Genomic DNA, 26205 nt, shown 5'->3' on the forward strand with positions numbered 1-26205 from the left:
GATCAATTTACAAAATATAAACAATATAATACTTCAGTTAAGAAAGAGACTACTTGTAAGTAGACAACCGAATGCACTGTTGCAGACTGCTAAAAATGCTGCAATACACGTGTATAGGCCTACAACTATGATGGTGCCATATGTTCCATTGTAACTTCAATATTCTTCAATAACATAATGCACATTGTGAAAAATAAGATACAGCATGATCATATACTACCATTTTATTTGGGGAGAGGGGAGGGGGGGAGGGGGAGGGGCAGTTGCCAATTTTTAGAGAGGTTATCTATTTCTCCTTCCATGTTGACTTTTATTTTCCCCTTTATGTTTAAACTGTACCAGTTTCCACTATCTGATACGTTCCGATTGAAAATAGTCAGAAAGTATATACAGAGCGAGAAATACATTCTGGGAAGTTCTATCCAATATCGCTTTGCGTGTCGACCTATTCTCCAAGCACCTGTCATCATCAAATTATACATAAAAATAATGGCATGTTGGTTGTTTCATTACTATGAGGTACCTTTCAGTTAAGAAATGGAGCAAATTATCGAAGATCTTACACCCAGCTTCATGTTTTGTGGGGTGGGGGGTAGCCGTTCCCCTCCACGATTGCACTACTGTACATCATAATCCAATGAAGATAGTATCTATTTTCCCACCTGAGCTATCTATTGGATTTACTATGTTCCAATATAAACTTATCCAAGGTCTCATTATCAAACTGTGGATTGTCTGATACATCAATTGATTTCAACTTTTTCATTTTCTTGATGTGTTCGAAGCAGCTTTCAGTTAAATTAACGTTGCCTCTTAAAGTCAAACTGGTTAAGTTTGGGATGGATTGTGACATTGCTTCGACGACACTGTCCGTTACACCTGTTAGATTACATAACGATAATGAGGTCAGATCTGGATTTTGTTCACTTAGCAATCTCATAGAGAGTGTGTGACTGTAACAATCACAATTAGATATGACTAACCCTTGCACATTTTTCAATAACCTCAGACACGATCCAAGCTCATGGCTACAGGTATATTCCAAGAAGCGAACTGTTCTGAAGTTAAGAGAAACACCGAGATCGCTACGATACAATGATCTCTTCCCTACTTTACATTTAATGAAAGAAATTTGTCGCAAACTATTTGGTAATTCATTTACATTCAATTTGGGAGTAAGAGATACATTTGTCAAGGTAAGATCTTCCAAATTAGGACATTGCTTTCCGATTTTCCGCAAGACGGCGTTGGTCGCGAACCTCCGTGGAAGGATAATGTTTCGTACTTGCTCAGAGAGGATGTATCTGTTCAGTAAACGATGCAGAATCCTGCCATCCATTGCGAACCTACAATCACTTAGATTCACTTGCTGCCATAGGTATTTATCTTTAACAAGGTTGTTGAAATGCCGACATACCCTGGAAGCAGAACAAATAAATTATTGAACGGATGTATATATGTAATATATATGTAATAAATACTAATAATATGGACAAGGGAAAATTGAAACTGACAATGCGTGCAGCTGAAACACAAACGCTCGCAAGAGATTTGAGTGAGCCTAACTGATCCCATACTGAAGGCTACCTTCAACTGTGCTGCTACCAAACACAGTGTGTCATCTGAAGTCTTATTTCGTGGATTGAGAGTTCTGAACAATAACCGGTTGTTCTAGTGAAATCACAGGTCAAAGATTCGAAGATTACCTCAGTTTGTTACGCATGACATTACTCCATCCTTACTTCAAAGAAGTTAACTACGTGTCGTATGTAACCAATGACCATGGGCGGCGATCCTGGGGGGGGGGGGGGAAGGGGGGATATATCCCCCATGAAAATGGGTGGAGGGGATGTAATACACCATATCCCCCCCCCACCAAATGCCAGGGATAAGAATATTTTCATGCCTACATTTATGCATCATCGTTAATGTACGGCTCTTTTTTAGCTTCATTTCTCGCCTACCATAAACGCAGTGCGATCTTTTCAAATAAGCGTCTTTATAAAGCAAGAATAGTTGACTGTAGGCTTCATTGGCCCTATAACAACAAAATGTATTATTGCGCCCACGGTATTGATGTAGTACATATATGCACCCTCATACTATTCATATAGGCCCTATAGTAGGCCTACACACGTACATGTTCCCTCGAACAGCTGAGAATCTCATGTTACCAGGGTAATGCACGTTTCACCTGGATGCCCTAGCAATCGGTACCTAGGAATGTAACTATGTGTAATTGTGTATTGCATGTGTATAGGCCTATAATAGCCTGCATGAGGCCATTTTCTTCATCGAATAATATAAAAGAGCTCTCGAACATTCTAACGTTGCGCCTGAAACAAGATTGGCAGGGGCAATTTTCCCAAAATAACACCCGAAATTAAAAAAAAAAGTATTTTGGATCCTGATTATGAGATATTTCGGACATGACATCCCTATTTTAAAGTTGGGTATATGCGCTTGGAAACCTCGGGAAGTGCCGTTTCCGGCCATCTAGAGGATTTGTTAATCCCAAAATTTTCTTGTACGCTTCGCGCCAACCAATGGTGGCGCTACGCTTAGATAGTCAACAAGGTCATATCCCCCCCACTCGGAAGTACGGATCGCCGCCCATGCCAATGACATTCATTCCCCCGCCATCGCCCAAAATGGAATGTTCTGTCTAACAAGTTTACATTCAGTCTGCAAACTTGAAGATTAAAACATCAAATTAAGTACAAAATGACGAGAAGAACTCTCAGTAGAACGAGAGACTTACCCAGCTAATCTGAATTTATCTTGAATGTCCAAATATGTAAAGATCAGTAGAAGAACCTCATCTGAAAGTTGGCCGATGACGCTGTTTGACGATGGTGTTCTGCTCACGTCATCCTCAGGTGCATGTGTACTATATAGAGAGAAACGAAAATTCGAATGATTAAGATGGGCTAACAAGTAAAGATTGAATCAAGGTTGTCATCTTCTGAAAACTATCACATAAGTGAAGTTTATTAAAGCTAAGGCGAGCCTCGTCTTGGCCATTTTATAGCAGGTTCATGACTAATTAGTAATTATACAGATAAGTTGACACGTGGCTATACACTGTATAACATATGATATCAAACAACATAACTCTTTTACAAAATTGTATCGAATACATTTGCAAAGTTATACTGATTCGCCAGACGGGCAATGAACTATACCACTAACGAAACTAAATCAGTCCGTTGTCATTGGTGTATGTTATACAGAGGTAACTGTGACGAACAACCACCCCATGCCCCCCCCCCCCCGAAAAACGGGAAATATCTTATTCGATATGAAGGGGTATCACAGGTTTAATGTTTAGACCTATTGACATTTGTAGTATGCGCTGTTAAGTGTATGCAAGGCGTTTTTAATCCCGTACATGACGCAAGCCATGATTTTACATTGTAATAACTAAGAAGGATCACCTGCTTACAAGAAAGGGTGTTACCCGTGTAAAGGCAAAATTGACAGTAAATCGAAGGGAGACAACAGTGTGTAAGGTTTTATTCCTGCACTTTTTCACGTAAATTTGATACAGGTTTGCGAAGACCTTTGTAATTTTATCGAAGAACAATATGTCTTATACACTAGCTGGCAAACTACCTTCAAGGCTGGACTACACTCGTGAAAGTTATAACAATGGTCTCTCTGCTGAATCTGAGATAACGGTCAGTGCCCCCCCCCCCCCAGGATGGGTCCCCTATCGACATTACTCTTCACAATTTATACAGACGAAGTTCGTTCTGGGTCAAATTGTACTGTTATTACAAAGATGCTGACGATATCGTCATATATCTTGCAATAGCTCTAAATCTACATATTAGATAGGTCAGGGAAAGCGATCAGTCTTTCATTGCTAGTTATGTAAAGTCTCTGTGAAAGAAAACCCCTGCTGCTTAAAATATTAATGAAAACCAAACCTAAACACATGTTATTCGAAAATAACAATGTACATATGGACAAAGGGCTGCGAAGAACAAAGAGACCAAAACGAGTAGTCATGGTCAATCGGTTGCGCGGATCTATCATACAATGTATTTATAGGAGTCTGCATTTACGATAAACTGAGCTTTAAAAATCACATTTCAAAGTATCTCGCTATAAAAGCTTTCACTATAATGTCTCATCATATTGGCTACTGCTCTCAATAAAAGCCAAACAGTTTATACTGCATCCAATGTTACCGCTCAAAGTATGCCGAATATGCTGTTAAAAGAATAAAACGGATCCACTTAGATGTTTTCTCAAATATTGTGCTAAAGTTTTCCCACTCGACAACCATATCATTTTAAATAAAGTTAATGAAGCTTCAGGTATTTATTTTGGATGAAAATATCAAATAACATTTATATCTGTAGAAGCCGGCCATCCCTTCATTCTAAGCTAACCGCTCTGTGCATTAACTCAAAAGACTATTGAAGAAATCATGCTTATATTTTATTTATTTATTTATTTTCTTTATTCTTTATTTATTTACTTTATATCTGTCATACCACTTGCTACACATTCTTTTCTTATTTACGGCTTGGCTTGCCTATAAAGAGTGGTTATTCTGTTGTCAGATTCCAAACACATTCATATATATATATATATATATATATATATATTACTTTAAACATGTGCTTCCATGCCTCTTTGTCTATAGGGTAACTACTTACTTCCTGTTGCCGAGTTTATTCACCCCTCATCCACACCATAGTATATAGATGCCTCCTTTTTCTTAATTCCATGAATTATTCAACGATAATTATCTTTATAATTGTCTTTATACACTTTCAACCTTTGTGAACGTTCAATTCCTTTTGATAACTATTACCTCATTTTGTCATATATTAGTTTTCCTATATCAAGTGTACTGCAGTGTTTCCTTTTAATAAATTGCTTCAATATTTATTCTGTTATAAACTCAAACTTTTCATACATCGAAACTATATAGCATGACACGTACAAGTCCTAATCCTATCTGCATACACGTCACTGTACACTATCTGTGAAGTGATATGTAGCAAATCAAACCGTCTTTGATGTTGTTGTCAATGATGCAACAAGGACTTCCCCATAATTGAAATCAGTTTTTTTTTTCACGAAGTTCCTCGACCCTACCATCAAACAATATCAAGTTCACATTGAGTAGGCCTGCTATTTCCAAGATTACATTATCACTTCAATTTTAGTAGACAAACTATGAAGCGTTATTTGAACTTGTTGGTGTAGTCCATGTAAAACATCATGGTTATATATGATTGTGCAACGTGCTATGGGTGTTCCATCCTCTTGAAACCTCATACAGGGCACGTATTGCGCAACCATGCCTGCAGACTTCCCCATAATTGAAACCAGTTATTTTTCCACGAAGTTCCTCGACCATACCATCAAACAATATCAAGTTCACATTGAGTAGGCCTGCTATTTCCAAGATTACATTATCACTTCAATTTTAGTAGACAAACTATGAAGCGTTATTTGAACTTGTTGGTGTAGTCCATGTAAAAAATCATGGCTATATATGATTTTGCAACGTGCTATGGGTGTTCTCCTCCTTTGAAAACCTCAAACAAGGCACGTATTGCACAACCATGCATGCAGACTTCCCCATACAGCAATTAATACGATAGTTCTATCAGGGAGTTGTTAGGTAACTCATTATTTCTACTATGGAATTGTGTCTAAACAATACTTCGACCGATGCCAGGTTTCTTTGAATGATAAACTGCACCGAGGTTACCGAATAATCAATTTGGTATATGTTGTGACATATGACACGACATTTAGTCTTTCTTGCAGTAAACCCATACGTCTGCACAGACACATTGCATCGCCTACTTAGAGTAGTAGCGCCACCCTTTTACAACAGCATCATAGTAATGAGTAGTAGCGTCTCTTGTTTAGAGTAGTATCACCTTCTTTTTAGGGTAGTAGCACCTCTTGTTTAGGTTTGTATCACCTACTGTTTAGGGTAGTACTAGCACTCCTTGTTTTTGGTAGTAATACCGCCTGTTAAGGCTAGTAGAACCCCCCCCCCCCCCCCGGTTTAGGGTAGCAATGTCACATGAGTCCCTTTCGGCGTTCCATATTATGTTCACAACAATGTCTGATGATTTCGTGAAACTAATATGCATAGCTTACTGTATGTGCCTGTCAAGTGCACTATCCGTGTGCATACACCATATCATGCAATCAGCCTGAGAAGTTTATCTCGACATTCGAATGTATTCTCGCTTCTTTGCCCAAGCAGCTTGGGCGTGCATCGAGACAGGAATTTTCCAAACAAGCCAAAGCTAAACGACAAAGAGCGAGATTTGAAGCAAAGGAACAGTAGGCAAGCTGATAGATCTTGAGGCGGAAGTGCAATGTTGAGAATGTGTAGGGGGCAAAAACACCCCTCGATGATTTGCTTTAGTCCTTATCAAAAATACACCCAATGGGAAACTGTCTGTTCCTTAAACTTGCGATGTGTTTGCCATTGGTTCGTTGCTAGAACATAATATTTTAACATCACAGTAGGAGGAAATTCTCTAAGTTAACAAGGCTTCGGTGACATGTATGGAGGCACTTCAGCTCAATAAATATGTTATAAACTTGTCTGAAAGCCTTTCTCTAATATTTAGGTTATATATATATATACTATACTATTGTAACAATACGTGTGATACTTACAATGTATGCAGCATTAATTTTTTCCAATGCCTTTCCGAAAACATGCTGTTTTTTTGTGTGTGGTTGGCGGAAGAGCTTCTACTTCGTAGCCTACTTAAACAGGAAATGCAGAGACACCAGTATGCGTGGTTGTTTTACGGAACCATTGGAATATGTCATGCGTGCAAGTGGTTTCGAAATAACAAACAGTCAACCGTTATTGTTTACAGCTCGCTTTTGTGAGTTATTCATCGATATCGACGGTACTCCTGCGGGGACTTTTGGCATTTTGTAATTCACTTCGACCGCTCAGATAACCGAATATTCATAACGTTGCATCGCTACTCCTAATTCACACACCGCGATCCGGAAGACTTCGTTGACAAGCTAAGTGGTATGAGAACTTTATCAACAACCAGTTCTTGTGCTGGCTAGGCATGCATGGAAGGGCAGTGGACTGTAATGATGTCATAAAAATTGATCAATTTCTACGAATTATGTGTATAAACTGTAATGACGTATAAACTATTTTTAAAATCTGTTCATGGATTCACAGCAGGCATGCATCGAAATGTACATAATGTCTAAAAGTCGCACCAGCTGACAACGATACGGCGCTTAGTGCAGCGATTTGAAAGTCACTCCCGCCATCTTGATACATACAAAACAATGACTCGCGCAAAGGGTGCCTACGTCATAGTAACGAGGTTTGGGTGAAATCCTGATCATATCGTTGAGTTTCATTTTCACAGAAAGAAACACTTTAAAGCACCATAATTTCGCGGGGGGGGGGGGGGGCGGGATACACCAGCTGAAATGAATTATAAATTACGGATATTTAGCCGAGCTGCTTGCACAGTTGTTATTACTTTTTGAACAGAAACAAAACAATAATTCTAGCACTCCCTTCCCAAATGTTGTACAATCTTATATTACGTATACGTTGGACCCCTTAAAGGATTGGTTCAGGTGTTTGACATGTCTATTTTGTATGAAAGAGCCCAAAAAGACAAAAAAAAAACAGTGAAGAAACTACCATGATAGCATGCTCTGTTAAGGAGATATGACACTTTGAAGATATCAAAATTACTTTGAAAACGACATGGTGTAGAAAGACTTACTGTGAGGGTGTGAATTCACATCCTCACTTCCTTAACATTTGTGAATATATTTCTTTAAAAATTATTTACATTTTTTACCACATTTGAAAATATTATAATCAAAAATTCTTCAGATGTTTAATCTCAAATACTTCCTTAGACAAATATGAGATCCCCTGACATATCTTTTGGTTGAAAGTCATGAAATCTCACAAAATATTTAGAGAAAAAACAAAGACTTTTCAGGAATGTGAGGATGTGACATCACAGCTAGTCAGATTTCAGCAGTTTCTACACAATCTGATAAAACTTTACACTTGAATATCTCTTTAACCGAAAAAGATATTTGAACAGTTTTTTTTTTTCACCATTGTGTTTCTTTTATTGTCCTCTTTCATATAACATAAACATGTATGACAACTGAACCAATCCTTTAACTAGTTACACCTGGGGACAAAGACTAAACATATACTGTCTATATTGTTCACCATGCTAATTTTGATACGACCCAGTAAATAAATGAATAGGCGAGACAGGCTTTACAGAAATATTTGGTCCCAGGGATCGGCGGGCCTTCCAGATCATAAATAAGTCGATGTATAACGTGATCCTGTGTGCTGTTCTAACGAATTAGACATCCATTTGTCAGTTCGAAACGGTGTGAGAATTTGCCGCAGCGTCGCAGAAGGACAGTTTGTTTATTGAAATTGCATGAATTACAATATTCAGTTAAATATTTACCCGATAATACACACACCGCTCGTATTTTTCACTCATCTCAAGTGCTATTGCACTTCTTATAATACAAACAACCACGAAGAGATGATTCATAGATAGAGCAAATAGTCATGTAGAGACCATTCGATTTGTGTAGAATAAAAAAAAACAGCCACTATAACGGATCTTTACGGGTAAATTTGAGACCGTTCTTTTTATCGACGAAACTCTTATACCACTTCGAACTGACAAAATGCTAAATAATATGCTAGTAGCACCCTAGGACTATGCAAACATCGTTGTATATACATGCATTAACCTGGACCGACTATTTCAATGGAGATACGAGTGCAAAAGACATCCATATTTAACGCAGGGTCATGTGACGTTCACCCTTCTAGAACTCAACTCTTACCGTACTTGAATGTATATGCCATAAACAATTGATGTCATGATCTCATATAGCTACACCACGTTTCTGGTGAAGCTATGCGAACAACGGAATATCGCTAAGTGGTAGGCTACATTTTTCCAATGTTTATCGCAATTTTCAATTCCAAAATTGCCATTTTGAGTATCTTCTTTTCAAGAAACAATCGAACTGCAGCTGGAACGTACGCAGCTTATCAGGACTGTATACACAAATGTACATTTAGACACATAGGGCAGGATATAAGAGCTAAAGGGCTGACTGTCCAAACTATAGCTGTGCCAGTATGGAGATTATGGCTCCATTACCAAACCGGGCAAGTAGTGCAAGATATTGTGAACTTCGTTTGCTTACTTTTTACCTTCAACACAGTAATGTTGATACCAACTTACCAAACTGTAGTAAAGTCTTTCTAAAGTAACATGCCAGTACCTTGCCTTGCATGCATTCGGTTGCACCAACCGGTGACAGAAAGGAACTGTGGTATTTCCTTTCATAAGTAAGGTTTTATGATATTTTCCCTGACATCCAACCTAGAGGTTGGTGCCTCCCCTCCCCACACCCCACAGATTTATTTTGGGGACGGAATGGGACCGCTTGAAATTGAGTGACCATAAGGGTATATAATAAATGTTTTCTGAAGCAAAATATGGGGAAATAGTGTTATTCAGTCATAATTGGTGTTTTGTCTAAAAGGCATATTTTTTTTGCGCGCTCGGCGGTGGCTCTTAAGTGTGGGCTGTAAAATGGGGAAGAAAATTTTGATTCCCCCACCCCCAAACCAAAAAGCTGGCTACGCCCGGGCCTCTGAAGTGAATAACACTATTATCATGTTTGCTATGTGGAAGGGTCGAAGAAAAGAACAAAATGAAGTAGTCACAGCCGGTCGTATAGATATATTTTGGATCATATAATGATCGCTGTTTATTCAATTCTGAAAAGAAAAAAGGGTAAAAGGAACAACTTTAAGTAAGTAGTCTTAATAGATTGTGTCCAACAAAACTCTTAAAGACTTCCGTCGATTTTTCTTGAACATTTAATCAGCATATCGCTTTAACCCCCCTGAATTTAGCATAAAACCCTCATATTCTTGAACAGTGATATCAAACCAGTAAACATACAACTTCTTCCATTAATCTGTATGGCACCCTTACTGGGCTTACCAAATTTACCTGACTTTCAGACATTTGCATAATTAAGCGCAAATCCCTGTTAAAGAACTGTATACAATTAACTTACTACTGTGACCGGATGCGAATAACGACAGTTTCAGAATACCGATGTGGTTCACAGTCACACAAAGGTTCAGTACAATATAGTTTCGGTAAACCTGTAATACAAATGTACAGTAACATAAATACATGCAACAGCAACTCATGTAAACGTAATAAGCTTTTAATGAACAGATTTCTTAAATTAACATTACAATCAATAGGCTAATTCAACGACTAGGGCTAAATTCAACCTGCAACGTCATGAACAGTCTAAAATCAGTTTGCTACCGAAATCTCAGCTAGCTTCGAATCGAACTCATGAATATTCATGACCCTTAACATCGAGGTACGTAACGTGTCTTGACAACAGGTCCATAACAACAAATTCTAAGTCCCTCACAAGTTAAAAAATCATCGTAGATTGGTCTAAATACTCTTTTATGAAAACACCCTTACAAACACAAATAATCAGTAATATATTGAGGTCAAATCAACGGTAATTCCACAGAGAGAGAACCAGAAACCGATAAATAGCGCTGAATGACAGCCATTACAAGCAAGCTAATCATGAAACACATGGGCCTATCTGCCGTGAATACCCCGAGGCGTACGTAAACTATAATTAGATTAAAACGTGTCTACACGGGTCAACAAACTACAACTCGTATCGTAAACCCAGTGTACATATCGGAAAACCAATACAAGAAGACAATTGTATAACACTCACCTAACAAACTTAAACATTTACGACGGTAACTTTCTGAAGAAATAGCAGAACTTGGCCTAATTTGTTGCCGTCGTTCTCTCCAGCAGTGCTCTGTTTAGCGCCATTTTGTTCTCGCCTGCTTGACGAGCGCCCCCTAAAATGGAACAATTACTTTTACGGTTTCACTCGAAACACTATGGATAAAGGAAAGCAGTCACCATTTTCATGACCGTGAAAAAGTACACTAACAATTGTGTAATGGAAATTGGAATGTGGATTATCCATGTTGTATTTTGTTATGTATCAAAATCTGAAGGAACGTGTCATCATATTTTCCTACAGATTAAAATTATCCAGAAAAGTACACGCCTAATTATTTCATGTGGAATATCATTTTTTCCAAATGTGCATAAAACATCCGGGGTGTAATACTAAAAGAACAAGCAAAGGTCGCTATTTTCACGTGGCAAATGGATTAAGATATTTAAGAAAATGACCGTAAAAGTTACCTAGTTATTCCATTAAAATTACTATGTAGATCATTTTCTTGACTGAAAGTGGATAATCTGACAATATGTTATAGCCTAATATAATTTGTTCTGTGAATCAAGGAAATTTAACGTACGTGTCACCATATACATACGGATAAATTCTTTAGGAAAATTCGCACGGATTTGGTGATATGAAGGTAAGATATATGTCAGTGGTTTGATTTATGAAGGCTCATGATCTTTTCTCCTACTTGTATTGGCTTTTAACGGGGGTAAAACGTGATAAGTAACCTTTAAAGTTGTGTTTAAGTTACCTTAGGTCATACTATTTGTACACTCATACGCGCACAGTGTGTTGGTCTTGCCCTGTTTGGCTCCCCATGGCCGCACAACGGCTTTGGGTTAGCGTATGAGTCCGCCCCACTGATCTGTACAATAACGTTAGTGTACAGATCAGTGGTCCGCCCTCCAGTTCTTATACCAATGTCTTTGTAAGGAGACGAGAAGCAGACGACAGGATTCGTTGCTCCACAGCCACATAAGTCTCCTTGCCGTTCTTTTTTTGACATATCTTTTTTTTTCCACAGCGCATGTGATATGGCAAGTGTAATGTGTAAGACTCGAAGAATAGACGTTTGAATAGTGTCAAGGTCCATTCAGATCGACCTTTTTATGACACGGATACTAAATCCCAACAACGTTATCATCCAATTCTTGGAAGTAATATCAATTTTATGGTAAATGTCCGTTATAGTGACGTTCTGTAGTCTACGAATCGCTGATCTCTTCGAACTGAAAGGGGTTAAATAACATGGTAGTAGCACCTAAAAGCACGTCACATGACATTCCGGCTGAGGTTAGTTCCAAGGTGTTTCGACAACACAGCTAGTTGACCTCCAACGTCACTTCCGTTTCAGATTCGCTGATCGTATTGTGGAGTTTTGGGATGTGTTGGGGATAGAGATGAAGATGCTAGTTACTTTTAGAGCATTTTTAAAACGAAATGCATAAAATCAAGTCAACAAATGATGGAAAACGAAACATTCAGTGTGCGGTACTAACTGTTTGCATCACTAAGGTAAGCGAAACCCTCAGATCTAGGCCCTAGGTAAAGATGGTACACGAAACACTCAGTGCGCTGTACCAGGTGTCTGAATCACTGTGTATGTGATGTGGTGTCGAAACACCCTGCATGGAATTCCAAGTGTTTGAATCACTGTGTCCTGGTAAGTGAAACCCTCAGAATGCAATACCAAGTTTTGTTGTCGAAACACCCTGAAACTAGCCTCAACTCGCTGTGTTGTCAAAACACCTTGACACTAACATCAGTGAAACCCCTCAGAATGCAACACCAAGTTTTGTTGTCAAAACACCTTCAAACTAGCCTCAACTAGCTGCGTTGTCGAAACACCTTGACAATAATCTCTTTGTTGTCGGAACACCTTGATCGTAGTCTCAACCAGCTGTGTTGTCGAAACACCTTGACCAACTAGCTGCGTTGTCAAAACACCCTGAAACTAGCTGCGCTGTCGAAACACCTTGACACTAATCTCTTTGTTGTCGGAACACCCTAAAACTAGCCTAAACTAGCTGCGTTGTCGAAACACCTTGACACTAATCTCTTTGTTGTCGGAACACCCTAAAACTAGCCTCAACTAGCTGCGTTGTCGAAACACCTTGACCCTAATCTCTTTGTTGTCGAAACACCTTGAACCTAGTCTCAACTAGCTGCATTGTCGAAACACCTTGACCAACTAGCTGCGTTGTCGAAACACCCTGAAACACCTTGACACTAATCTCTTTGTTGTCGGAACACCCTAAAACTAGCCTAAACTAGCTGCGTTGTCGAAACACCCTGAAACACCTTGACACCAATCTCAGTGAAACTCATAGAATGCACTACCAAGTTTTTTTTTCGAAACACCTTCCAACTAGCCTCAACTAGCTGTGTTGTCGAAACACCTTGACACTAACCTCAGTGAAACCCCTCAGAATGCAACACCAAGATTTGTTGTCAAACACCTTCAAACTAGCCTCAACTAGCTGCGTTGTCGAAACACCTTGACACTAATCTCTTTGTTGTCGGAACACCTTGAACCTAGTCTCAACTAGCTGCGTTGTCGAAACACCTTGACCAACTAGCTGCGCTGTCAAAACACCTTGACACTAATCTCTTTGTTGTCGGAACACCCTAAAACTAGCCTATACTAGCTCTGTTGTCGAAACACCTCGACACTTACCTCAATTAAACCCTCAGAATGCATTACCAAGTATTGTTGTCGAAACACCTTGAAACTATCCTCAACTAGCTGTGTTGTCGAAACACCTTGACACTAACCTCAGTGAAACCCTCAGAATGCAATACAAAGTTTTGTTGTCGAAACACCTTGACACTAGCCTCAACTAGCTGTGTTGTCGAAAGACCTTGACACTAACCTCAGCGAAACCCTCAGAATGCAATACCAAGTCATCATTCATTCACTTCCCATGCTCCATTAATCCCCATGCTTTATTCCTCACCGTGCCCCATTAATCTACCATACGCAATTCAACTAACACACCATTCACATACTGTACCTCCATTCTTTCACCTACTAACCCCACCCACCTTTTGCCATCCACTGATCTACCAAATATACTTCTAACCATTTAGTCAGTCCAACCTTAATTACAACCTTTACTCACTCTATTGCAATTCAACACACCTAGCCTTTATTTTAGTCTGACATAAGTTTCTAAAAGAAACATTCTCAACTTTTTTCCCATAGACACCAAATAGGGCTTACCTATTTACCAAATCAAATGTTATAAAAGTCTATTATATTTCCACTCTATTCTATTGACACTATTGTTTTTCTCTACTTCTTTTCCAGACGCTTTGTGGAGGTTGATCTGACAGATTTACATACAGAAGGACGGCTAACGTGTGAACGTACAGAGAGACAAATGGACCACCAGACAAATAAACAGATGAACAGTAACGATGTTATGTCCCCTCTTCACCAACTTTGTCGGCAGAGAGATAATAAGTGCTTTGCTTAAGGACATAACACAGGTGCATTGACCAGGAATCAAACTAGGAACCTCTTGCTGTGCGGCTTTGCTAAAAACTTTTAAAAAGAAAAGTACTAATAACTTTGTGTAGGTTTGAGTTAACTTACTTTCCTTGCTCCAATGCAACCATGCCTGTTCCATGTGAAAGGCATATAAAAACTTCTGTGTACCTGGAAACACTGCATGCAGTGCTTGGTATTCTTGTTCGGAATAGTCAAGCATGAAGAACTTGGCGTTCCAATCAAGGTTCCATCTTTAATGATGTCAAGGGCCTCTGTTATCGCAACAGTCGTTTCATTCTCTGTGATGAATTCAGCCACAGGACTATAACCAACCTTGGTCCTCACAAATACCAAGAACAGGCAGTGTAGGTGGCATCAATGAGTACCATGTCTCCATAACGCTTTAAAAGCAGTTGTTGCTGGCTGATCTGATGGATGAACAGGAAAGTAGTGCTTTCTCTGGTGTCATAGCTGTCATCTTCCATGTCATCCCTATCATCTGCTTCTTGGACAATACCTTGTGTTTTGGGCTTTCTATGTGTAAATGAGCGATTGTAACGATAGGCGTATTCTTGTGTGGGCGTACATGTATATAGTGTAGCATTAGGCCATGGTGCGCTTGTAAGGGACGCATCGCTGTTTAATTACGTAACAGAGGTTTCAAATGTATCGGGCGCGGCGCGCTGTTTGTGGTGCGTGCGTGCATCTGGTGTGAGTGTGTGCGTGTGGTGTGATAAAACTTTCCTGTGTATGAAAAGGTTTGGCAGAGCTTATGAATGAGGCGGTGAGTACGGATGGTTGACCGGCCAAGACTTGTGAGCGAGTGAGTATGTTTGATTCATATGTAGTGAGCTTGTGACTTGTAAGTAAATTATGCTTTATATTTTATATTTAGTTTGCTCCAGTTGAGTTGTTAATTTATTCAAGTAAACCGTTGCTCCAGTTGAGTTATTAAATTATCCAAGTAAACCGTTAATCTTTTGTTTCTGCGTTATCTTTGCAACTTCTCTCCCCTGAGTCATCATACTTTTGGGAGGGCACGCCAATATGGAAAACCACTAAATTTACATATGGATCCGCACATCTGAGATAGCTGTTTGTTTTGGCTTGTCTGAGCACTTGCGAAGAAAAAAAAAGTCTCGGTTGTCTTCACTTTGCCATGCCTTCACTTTTTCTTCTAGATTGAGTTGGTCAAATTGTGAAAACCTGCCTTTACATAGTGCCAGCTGTATGTAGTTTCTTATTGTTCTGTTTGTGGGAAAATATCACCTGTCATGTTTCAGAGGATTGGAGTCAGGACAAAGCTCATTATTGACAAAATGCTCAAGTGTCTTTCCATAATTCCTTATATAATCTTGTTCCTAACTTCACGATGAATATAGCAAAAACTGCAATATTTTTTTTACAAATGTCACAATGTGACTTGATCCTATACAACACTTCTACCAGCCTAGATCAGTTTCTTGAATATGTGGCATGATGCTTGTTCATCTGGGCTATACAGGGCCTCTTCTACCTTCACAATTAGATATTATGCAGCTCTACAAGTGAAAGCATGATGTTGGGTCTGTAGTGGGTACCAGTGAGAATAAAATAAGGGAGGTGCCTCTGTCCATTAGAGAAAATTGTGGTTTTATTAAGCCCCTATACATAATATGGTGAAGCTTTAGTAAGCTTATTTCCAAGTAATGGTTTTTGAGGAAAACCTGCGAGAGGGAACAAGGGCTTCCCCCCCCCCACCCATCCCCTTTGGGAAATTTGTATTTCTAGTTGTGTATTTGAAAATTTGCTCAAGGTCTGGGAAACTGTGGGACAAGACCTTATAGAGTGCACCTGCCCCCACCCCCAGATTCCTGTCAGTGGGTTTGTTTGTACCTCTTGGGTACCAGATAAAAACTTCACATTGTTAAGTATGTTATGATTCTTGCATTGTATGTGTAACAAAGAAATATAAAATAAATAAGTTTTATCTGCTTGTTAGAAGTTCCTACACTCTTTGTCCTTCCTGAAGCGGGCAATGTTTTTGATCCTTCCAAGTTTGCTGGACTGAGCTGCTGCAATTTTCTTTCGACCTAACGTACACACTCCGCCAAGGTTTTCTTGCCAATCAAAAGCAGCTGGTAGTGAGCTTTAACAACATCAGCTCCCAGTTTTCTTGCTTAAAAAGGCGGGCACTCTCTTATGTGTTGTTGAAGAATTTTCCACAAGTTTTTTTACATTGTTGTATCAAGTTAACTGTAAATTAAGAGACCTTTTTGTACTGGAATTGCACTTCCAAGTGTATGGTGACCCAAGATGAACCAAAAAAATTATATCACACATTCACAGACAAAACTCCTCTGTAAGGAATGTCAGAATATTCATTGATTGATTTGCCAAATTGCCAAACAAAATTTCTATCATGGGATTAGTCTTTTTTTCTATAGCAATTAAGTCACATGCACAAATGATCAAATTCTTCTTGGAAACTGAGTGGCTTAATCTTATCTGTTGGTGGACTTGAACCACCTGCTGAATAAATTCTGCATCACCTGAACAGACTTTTATTATGGCCAAACAAATTACCAAGAAGAAATAAGTTACTTAGATTGACAGTTCACTGGCACCTTGAATACTGAAATTAGCTAGGTCTACCAGACTTCTGTAGACCTAACGTAGTGCCTATCTGAACGTATTTATTGTTATTATTAGTTTAGTTTGGTAGAAAAATAAGGATCAGGAGGGGCACTCAATTCCCAAGGACCCTATAGGAGAGAAAAATCTGAAGACATAAACACTCAGACATGATTACAATGCTTAAAGTGCTTGTCCAAAGCATTCTTAACCCATTCACACTTCTTGCAAGTACAACTTTCTCAGGCAAACCGTTGTAAGTTTTCACAAAACCGTGCAAGCTTACCCACCAATTCCATTACGAGGAGTATCCCTCCTGTCCTGACAATACACAGCATACCCCGTCCAGGGGAATTCCACGAGACCGAAGGTCTGCGAGACTGAATTTCCGAGAACCGATGGTCCGTGAGACCGATGGTCTATGTAGCATGCCCCCTACTGTAAATTCTTCACTGGTGGACGTCCCTGCCCCCCCCTTAAAATCTGAAGAGGTAAGGGAAAACGGGCGATTTAATCCAGTTTAAAACACTTTTTTCATTTTCTAAAGAATTTTGACTCCTTACAGAAGTAGAACCGAAAACCGCAACATGTTCCCTTGTTATAGCGGATACTGTCATTATTATCCCACTTTACTATGAAATCAGGATTAATTAGGGGTCAACTTTTAACCTCTAGCCTGTAACAGTTGACCCAATTTCCTCATAATAAACCAAACGTCTAATTTACTTCCTAAAATTTGTACACTTTGTAGCACAAACACACAGCAGGGGGGTTAGACATTTGAGAGCGGTGGCTTTTGCCCCCTGCAACCCCCTCTGGTTACGCCACTGGTGGAGGCCTAGTATCAATGCAAGCCGCCCCAGCCCCTTTGCGCAACTCACTGGTATCCATTATGAAAAGAAATGGCTGTAAATTCTTTTAAATTACGTGCTTTATCAAGGTAATATTACCGGTAGTAAGATTTGTCTTACCAAGTGATATTATAGGCCTAGTAGTTTAGGTCTCGCGGGGCATAGTATTTAGTAATAGTTTCGTTCTTGCGGACCTCGGTCTCGAAGATCTTCGGTGTTGCAGACCTTTTTACTTTCGGTCTCGCAGACCTTCGGTCTCGCGGACCTCGCAGATCCTCAAGAAGAACAGTAAATTCAGCAAAAATTTTACAAATACTTCTAGCATTGGTAAAGACAATCTTCAGCTTATCCCTGTAGTGTAAGTGTAACTAGGCCTAGGCGTACCTTACTCCTTAGCATGCCTCCTGATACTGTATTATTAGAAATGACTTTCTTTCCTTTCAAAACACCTATAAGCACCTCCACTAGAAATATAATCCTTATCAAAATTTATGCCTGCCCCCATCGACCCCCAATTTCGTTTAAACATAGCTGTTCAACAGAGTAATTCACCAACCATTACTAGGCTAACGGTTATGCCGTTAGGCCTACAGTACCTTAGGCTACGTCTTGGGGCCTAAGCTGTGGCAGCTACAACCTGCAACGAAGCCTGGCTCATATAATTTTCTCAAACGTTAAAAGTTCAAGTCAAGAGCATACATTTAGGTCTAATCTTTACGTCCAGGCTTCAAACCCATGCTGCCTAGTTGCCGTCATCTTCAGGTTAATCTTCAGCCTGAGTAGCCGTCATCAACAACTTGTACAAGTAATTTACACTTTCCATTTCGCGCCATACAATACTAGAGAGGGCTCTTGAAAACGGAAGTACGTCACAGGTCAACTTCTCTGTTGTCGAAACACCTTGGAACTAACCTCAGCCATGACATTCCATGGTGGAACGTTTACGTACTGTGGAGCACAGAACCAAATTTCTTTTTCTAACCCCCTATATGAGAGTTCCAGTCATATTAATTCGACAAATACATACATCGGCGTATCACAGTTGTTTACATAACACAGCACTTGACGTGTACTTTGATACAGAAGTCATGCCGATGACCATACGTGGCTAGAACGTTCTGTTACTGTTGAGAGAGACTTCCAGATCAAATATATTTCGATTGATTTACAGGTTGAAACTTGAAAGGTTCAGGGTCGATTAGAGTCTACCCAATTCCTATGAAAGTGACCATTGCGCTCTAAAATTGTACTCATTGCAACATTGCAGTTGATTGACAACCTGTAACTTGTAAGTTTGTTACATAATTGTTGAAAAGATGAACGAAGAAAATAAATCACCAAAAAGGATGAAACGTCGCATAAGTTTGAGAAGAGCGCAGAAAGAAAGGTAAAGCGTTTTTCTCTGACATGACACGGGATTTAGTTTCGCGAAAACAATTTCACAATGCTAGATAAATGTAGTCAACTATACTAGTGGCACACATGGCCATACTGTAATAGGCTGTATAGCAAACGCTATATAGGCCTAGTGCCTACAACACTTTTGAGGCGATGTAAATTAGAGTAGCAAGGTCGTTTTTGCAGTATGGTGTCTACGCTTTAACACAAAGTCATTGCAACACTACAGATTAAGAAATTTTAACACATTAATGGGCTAGAAGTACTAGCCTAAGCATTAGCCTGGATCTAGTGCCATTCCACCATAGGTACATACGGAATTAACTTCCCACCATAGGTTTTGATCCTTTCCGCCATGGTGGAAACGTTCGAAACCTATGGCGTAAAGGTGCATTTTAGGAATGGATTTTACCTGCTGTACAGAATGTATCGGTGAAACTTTCTTTGAGTCGCGTGGAAGGATAGGTAGGTAAACCGTCTTCAAATGTGAAATAATCGCTGGATAGATTGAATTGTAGTTAAGACAAGATTGAGAAATTGATACACAGTCTTTAAAATAATGTACAGGTTGATTGAATAGTATTAATTGGTAAGTTGGTAAGGTTCTATACACTGTCTTCAAATATATAATAGTTGGTTCAATTTAATTAAATTACTGTAGACTGATTGTTAAATGAAAAGACTGATTGTCGATTTAAATGCCTGATTTTGTGGATGTTGCTGTCCTAGGTAGTGTGAAGCGAAGCAATATACAGTGCATATAGGCCTACAGTGCACCCACAATAACGTGCTCTTTCTGCTATACAAAAAGTGCTTTAATTACCACCATGGCGGCAGAATGGTACTATTTTATGGCAGAAAGCCCATTTTCTATGGCGAAATGTACCGATGGCAGAATGACACAGCCCCCAAATAGCCTTGGCCTATAATGCTCATTGAATTCCTCCCAGCACCCAAAATAAAGTTGTTAATGTATTGTTAGACCTAGGCTACAGAGGGTGGCTTGTATGTAACATGGGAAAACAACATAGAACTGAAAATATTCAGAAAGAACACCTTTGATATCAATGTTTTAAAAGTAAATATTGTAATTATGCTACTTTCATTTTCTTCAGCACTCCAGTTGTTACTGGCACAAGCATGGAAAGTGGTACCAAAATACCTGAAGAAGAAGACATAGGCCTAAACATTTTGCAACTTCCTGAAATGGTCATGGTTGACATATTTTCATTTCTTCCAGTAAAAGACAAATGCAGATCAACAAGGTTTGTCAATTAACAATCTATGGTCTAAAACTAGTTATAATTTATATATCACATTGTATTTGACTTTAATGTCATAATAGACTATCAGAAGAAAGATTATGTCACTGGAAGCCTATAGGCCTAGTGTTAATGTATTAGAGCTGCAAGGAACAAAAGTAATTGTATGAAGCTTTCTAGCCTAGGAATAAAGCTTCTCCAAAGTTTAACTCCTCACCACTTCCGAGAAATGACACAAACTGAACGTTTCTTTCTCATGCTTATAACATATAGTTTCCCAAATAGAACCTGTAGAGCTCTGTATTATATTCAGCTGAATTCCATGTACATACTGTAAGTATCACACAAATGGTTTCAAATATAACAGGAATTGATGAGAATTGAAATGGACAAAACAATATTACATTGTTTTGTGTGTCTTGAAGTGGGGGGGGGGGGGAAGGGGAGGGGTAGGATGGGTGAAGTGGTTGTGGAAGGGTTAAAGTGAGGAAATGGTGACAATAGCCTCATAGCACAATTGACTATGTCACAGGTTTAAGACAACAGTTCACTTTCAACTAGACAACATTGTATTAGTCATTCAAGTTGTGCAATTGACACTTAATGTTTTTTCTTCCAGTTGCATGCTTGTAGTATTGTATTTGTAGTAGTATTGTATTTTTCATTTGATATGTCCTCTGTGTGATTTCCTCCAAGTTTCTTGAGCTTGGCGTAATTACTTGAATTTACTATTCATTTGGGAATACTGTAGTCCATGGCAACGCCTTCGAAAAAAACAAACAGGCAGTCCAACACCAGTTTCTTTCTTGCTTGACAGAGTTTGCAAGACTTTCCGTCGATTGATGAAAGATTCTTCACTGTGGAAATGTGTTGATCTAACTCAATATTCGATCAAACTTCGGGATCTGACAAAAGTGACGAGACTTTACCTATCAAAATCTTTAAAACATTTGGAACTGAAGGGCTTCCTTTGTACGACAGTGAAAACAAAGTTGCTTTCGGAGGTATTCTTGGAGGAACTACGTGCTCGAAGCCCTAATCTTTCAAAACTTGTGATACATAATGCAGAATTGAGGACTCTACCATCGTCAAAACTGCCCAAGAGTTTGCAGCATCTGCATTTACAGAGCTGTCAGTTACGGGAAGGCTGGTTATTACCTGCCCTAGAAGAAGGCACGTTAAAAAACCTGAGGTCACTGGATCTCTCTGGTTGTGGACGGATTACTAACAGGGATATCTCACCCATGTCTCAGTTGAAGAACTTAGAGGAGCTTTCCTTACTTGGCTGTTATCGTCTTGGTGACCAGGCTCTGGAGGCAATCACCGCTGACCACCCTAATCTGAAATCACTTTTAATCGGTCACTCCGATTTCACTGATGTAGGTATGAAAGATGTAGCTCTAAATATGAAAAGGCTTGAAAGGTTTTCAATACAACACTGTGAACTGGTTACAAGTAAATCTCTGAAATTCATACAGCGTATGAAAACGATTGAAGAATTAGACATATCATACAACCCCCAGTTTGATGATGCTTCAATCTATGGTTTAGTCAAAGGCCTTCCCAATCTCAGGAAGATTACTGTCCATGATGTGACCACAGTGTCTGATACTATAATGCAAATAAACCCAAACATAGAAGTCCTTTAAGAAATTTTATATGTGTTGTGTCAGAGGAATATTACTGCAGACAATAGCCTACTGTATTAAAGACTATTCACAAAATTGTATACATGTAAATGGTTCAATTTTTCCTAAGAGTGTATCATATTTTCGTAAAGTCTTTTTTCCTCAAAATCGTTAAAGACCAAACTGGTAATGGACTTAATTACATTGAATAATTTTGCAGCTGTTTGTTACAGAGTTACTGTAACCACCAAAGTATATATAAATGCAATCTGATTTGTTACGATCTTACACAGTCTGACTGGACTCAATCCCTCGCTTAATCTCTTTCCTGCCAAGGTTTTCACAGAAATTTTATCAAAATAAAACTGAACCTGGCAACATATTTTCTTTCTTCTGAACTCCAGTAGAACAACTCCTTTTGTACTCTTTAATTAATTGATAAGTTACAGCTAAAGTGATGCATTTCTTCTCCACATTATGGTGAATAACCAATTACTTATCATATGATGAAGATCTGTCATTAAGAATTTTTCTTGAGATTTTCAATTTGTTTTTGATAGTGCAATCTTGTAATGTTAAAGTCTAAATCCTACCTTGACTGAGAAGATGACAAGTTGGTGGTTCATATGTTTTGTATATATCTTTGCTACGATTAAGTGTTCCTTTATAACAAAGACTTTTTCTTATATATAACTAGTCCTGGCATATACTAGTACATTACCATTGAAATATTTGCCATTTTTTTTGTAGATGGCTAGTGCATTACACAAGTGCAGTATAAATTAGTATATTATTTGCAAATAAAAGTTTGAGCAGACATCTGAAACATTTGGGTATTTGCCCTTGCAGGGATATTTTCTTTCTGACCAATGTAACAGCAAGTAAGGCAAAGGCTTGGTTCAGGGGCTAGAGTGTCCGCCTCACAATCTTTAGGTTCCAGTGATCAAACTTCCGCCAGGAGCCAGATTCTCTTGAAATATTAAAAATCGCTGCAGTGCAGTGGTGACGTTTGGAGTCTTCCGTGGATTTGGTATTTCTGGTTTGTGAACTTGGGGAAAAGGGGATTGTTTCTGTTCTTCACTTGGTTTCGAAACAACTTTGCTCGACATGGCTGCACTGCATTGATGTCGCATTAAGTGCCTTTGCCTACCTCAGTATTTGAGAAAGTGGTCAGATGCTGGGGCATACACTCTCGTCCGTCGGATGGGGACGTTAAATGGCGGTCCCGGGAGCAGGAATGGGAGCGAATTCACATCCCTGCCTCGTTATCCTCTGAACACTTATCGACAAGAGAAGGCTTGAAATAAGCCAGTGTTCATCCCCAATCTAACACGGAAAGGGTCTCAAATAAGCTACTGTAAGGCTTCCTGATCCTTTGGATCCAATTATTGGAGATAGATTTAGTTATAACCAGGGGCATAGAGAGCCAAGTTTTACTCGGAGGATAACAATTTCACCTCTTGAAATTTTGCACAAAGTGAGATGGCTTTTCCTTTTTCCATCCCAGATGTCTCACTTCCCTATTGATTCCAGACCCTGGGGCTATATCCCTCTCCTGCCACATTCCCAACATTTATCAGTAATTTATTTATTACTATCAGTTTAGTTCAAATACCTGTCACTACTCTCGGGGTTCATGTCCAACAAGATTCTGTACTCTTACCCTATACCTTATTTTGATGATTCATACCATTATGCTATACCAAATATAAGAAAATTCTTTTGTGAATCTTCAAAGTAAATTTATTTTGAGATGGTGCACTTTTGGTCCTAACCTTGTGTCATTTAAAGCAAATGGATATTTGACATGTAAGCCAGCAGCTTCCATTAGGCTATATAAATCACACAAGCACTTAGTATCTCCTGTCAAAGTTTTCAAATCTTGTAGATTAGTCCTTCAAATTGTTACCAAGAAGAATACTCATTATTCAACTTAATATGCATCAACTTTCAAGAAGACCTTAAATGATAAGCTATTTCATATATGAAATTGTAATGAGATAGAAAATCCAGAACAGTGAAAAAACTTCCAGCCTACAACGCGACTTGAACCCGGGCCTACTGCTTTATATGCAGACACCCTAACCAACCATGGACACAGATTGTGTACAACATGAAGCTACCATTTGTCTGATGATCGCTCAATGCATGAAAAATCTGAGTAACAACTACTAGTGTTCCACTAGTCTCAACTAATTCTCACATATATTTATGTTAATTCCAAGCACCCTGGAGCAAGAGATCCACCTGCATGAAGTAAAGTAAAGTAAAATTTATTGATATCAATCATAAAATGAAGACATAATAAAATGGAATCCGCAGCTTAAAAATATGCAAAAAAAAAAAAAATACAAAAATATGATAAAAATGAAAACAACATATTCAATTGCATGTTTTAACAGGTGCGTATCCAGGGGGGGGGGGCGTTGGGGGGGCGCGCCCCCCGGGTAAGAAAAAGAGAAGAGAAAAAAAGAGAAGAAAAAAGGAAAAACGAGGGGGAAAAAGAGGAGGAGGAGAGGAAGGAAGGGAAAAGAAAAAGAAGAAAGAGAGAAATAGGAGAAAAGGAGGGAGGAAAAGCAAAACGCGAAGACACCGGGAAGAGAAAGAAGAACAGTGACATCATTACAGCGCTGAAGGGTAGCCAGTGACGGACCAATGATTTCGTAAAAGTGTGACTCACCCTACCCCTTACACCGACAACTCCATTTTTTGACGTTTCCATTTTCCTCTCTCACTAATGATCTATATATATGCTATATATGGTCTATCATAACGTGTGTGTAGAATTGTGCTATGAAACCAACTGTGGCTGGTCTCGAACTCGACCGTGTCGTCGGGGAACATGACGCATTTTGGGATGGGGGCGACCGCCCGCCCCCCCCCCCATTCAGCATTTTTTTAAATGATATCGCTAAGTAATTTCAAAATAGAAAGTGCTTAGAGGCAACTTACAAGGCCTGGGAAGTGTCATTTCCAGCGATCTGGGAGACATTTTCGGCCAAAATTTGCTTGTACGCTTCGCGCCAACCTATGGTGGCGCTACGCTTAGATAATTTGCCCACAGGCTTCGCCCCTCCCTTGGCAAATTCCTCGCTACGCGCCTGTTCGAATTTGTAACGCAAACAGCAGATATCACATCATATCAGTGAGCATGAAAATGGCGTTCCAGGATGAAAAGCCTCAAAACTGTCCGACTTGCCTGAAAAAATAACCAAAAATTTTCGCGCGCGAAACGCGCGTTCACCGTGTTCATGTCAATATCATATAAGCAAGCATCGGTTATTACATCGCATGCCATCATGTACCGTACGGTCCGTTCAAATTGCGCAGTATACCGCGGGATGCTAATGTAAACAACGACATGTCACATGTAGATGTATAAAAAGCATGGAGGTCCAATTATGTCAAAACTCTCTTTTACATTAGTAATGGCGAATTAGGGCCTGCACCCCCGCCGCGCAGTGGCGGAGCGTCCATATGGTCAGGGGGGCGGATGCCCCCCTGACGGACTCAAGTGGACTGCTGGCGCCTTTTTCAGCTCTTTACCACTTTTTACTTATTCTAGATTATTGACTCTTTTATTGCGCTCTCATCTACGTATTGACATTTGTCACATTTTGTTGGTGTAATTTGGCGATGACACCTTATTCTTCGTTTATCTTCAAATTAGCCAGGCCCGGAAAGGGTCATTTCCGGCGATCTAGGGAGTATCTTTACTCAAAAATTTTCTGTACGCTACGCGCCAACCAGTGGTGGCGCTCCGCTTAGATAGTGTCGAAAGCGCCCCTTCAGACCATTCTCGCCACTCCTGACCAATACCCCTAGCTCCGCCACTGCCGCCGCGCCTCCTACGCCTATGTGTGTAGTGTTCGGTTGAAGGAAATATCTGCTATTTTTTCATTTCCTTCAACCAAGTTTTATAATAGCCGTTATAACAGGTTTTAATATTTGTACACCAATAAATTAACTGTGTCTGAATTTTCGAAAATTTCTGACAAATATTCTACATCACACTTCCCTCTACTCGTGCAATTTTGACCGGTCTGTTAGGGGTTGAAGGAAGTTTTTTCTATATTGGTTGTCCATAGATG

At 39.3% G+C, this 26205-nt stretch overlaps 1 protein-coding gene across 2 annotated transcripts; it reads left to right on the forward strand.

The window, feature by feature from the left end:
* Nucleotides 1–18845: 18845 nt before the first annotated feature.
* LOC139982508 (F-box/LRR-repeat protein 12-like) lies at nt 18846–22940 on the forward strand. 2 transcript variants are annotated; one of them, XM_071995404.1, is made up of 3 exons: nt 18846–19213; nt 20340–20489; nt 21304–22940. In XM_071995404.1, the coding sequence occupies exons 1-3, from the start codon at nt 19143–19145 to the stop codon at nt 22133–22135; spliced, it is 1053 nt and encodes a 350-aa protein (XP_071851505.1). In that variant the 5' UTR covers nt 18846–19142; the 3' UTR covers nt 22136–22940. The 2 variants fall into 2 exon arrangements, with proteins under 2 accessions (XP_071851505.1, XP_071851510.1); XM_071995409.1 differs by lacking the exon at nt 18846–19213 and adding an exon at nt 19251–19689.
* The last annotated feature ends 3265 nt before the right edge of the window (nt 22941–26205 follow it).

Source organism: Apostichopus japonicus, chromosome 2, assembly GCF_037975245.1.
Source record: "Apostichopus japonicus isolate 1M-3 chromosome 2, ASM3797524v1, whole genome shotgun sequence".
Classification (NCBI taxonomy): Eukaryota; Metazoa; Echinodermata; class Holothuroidea; order Aspidochirotida; family Stichopodidae; genus Apostichopus; species Apostichopus japonicus.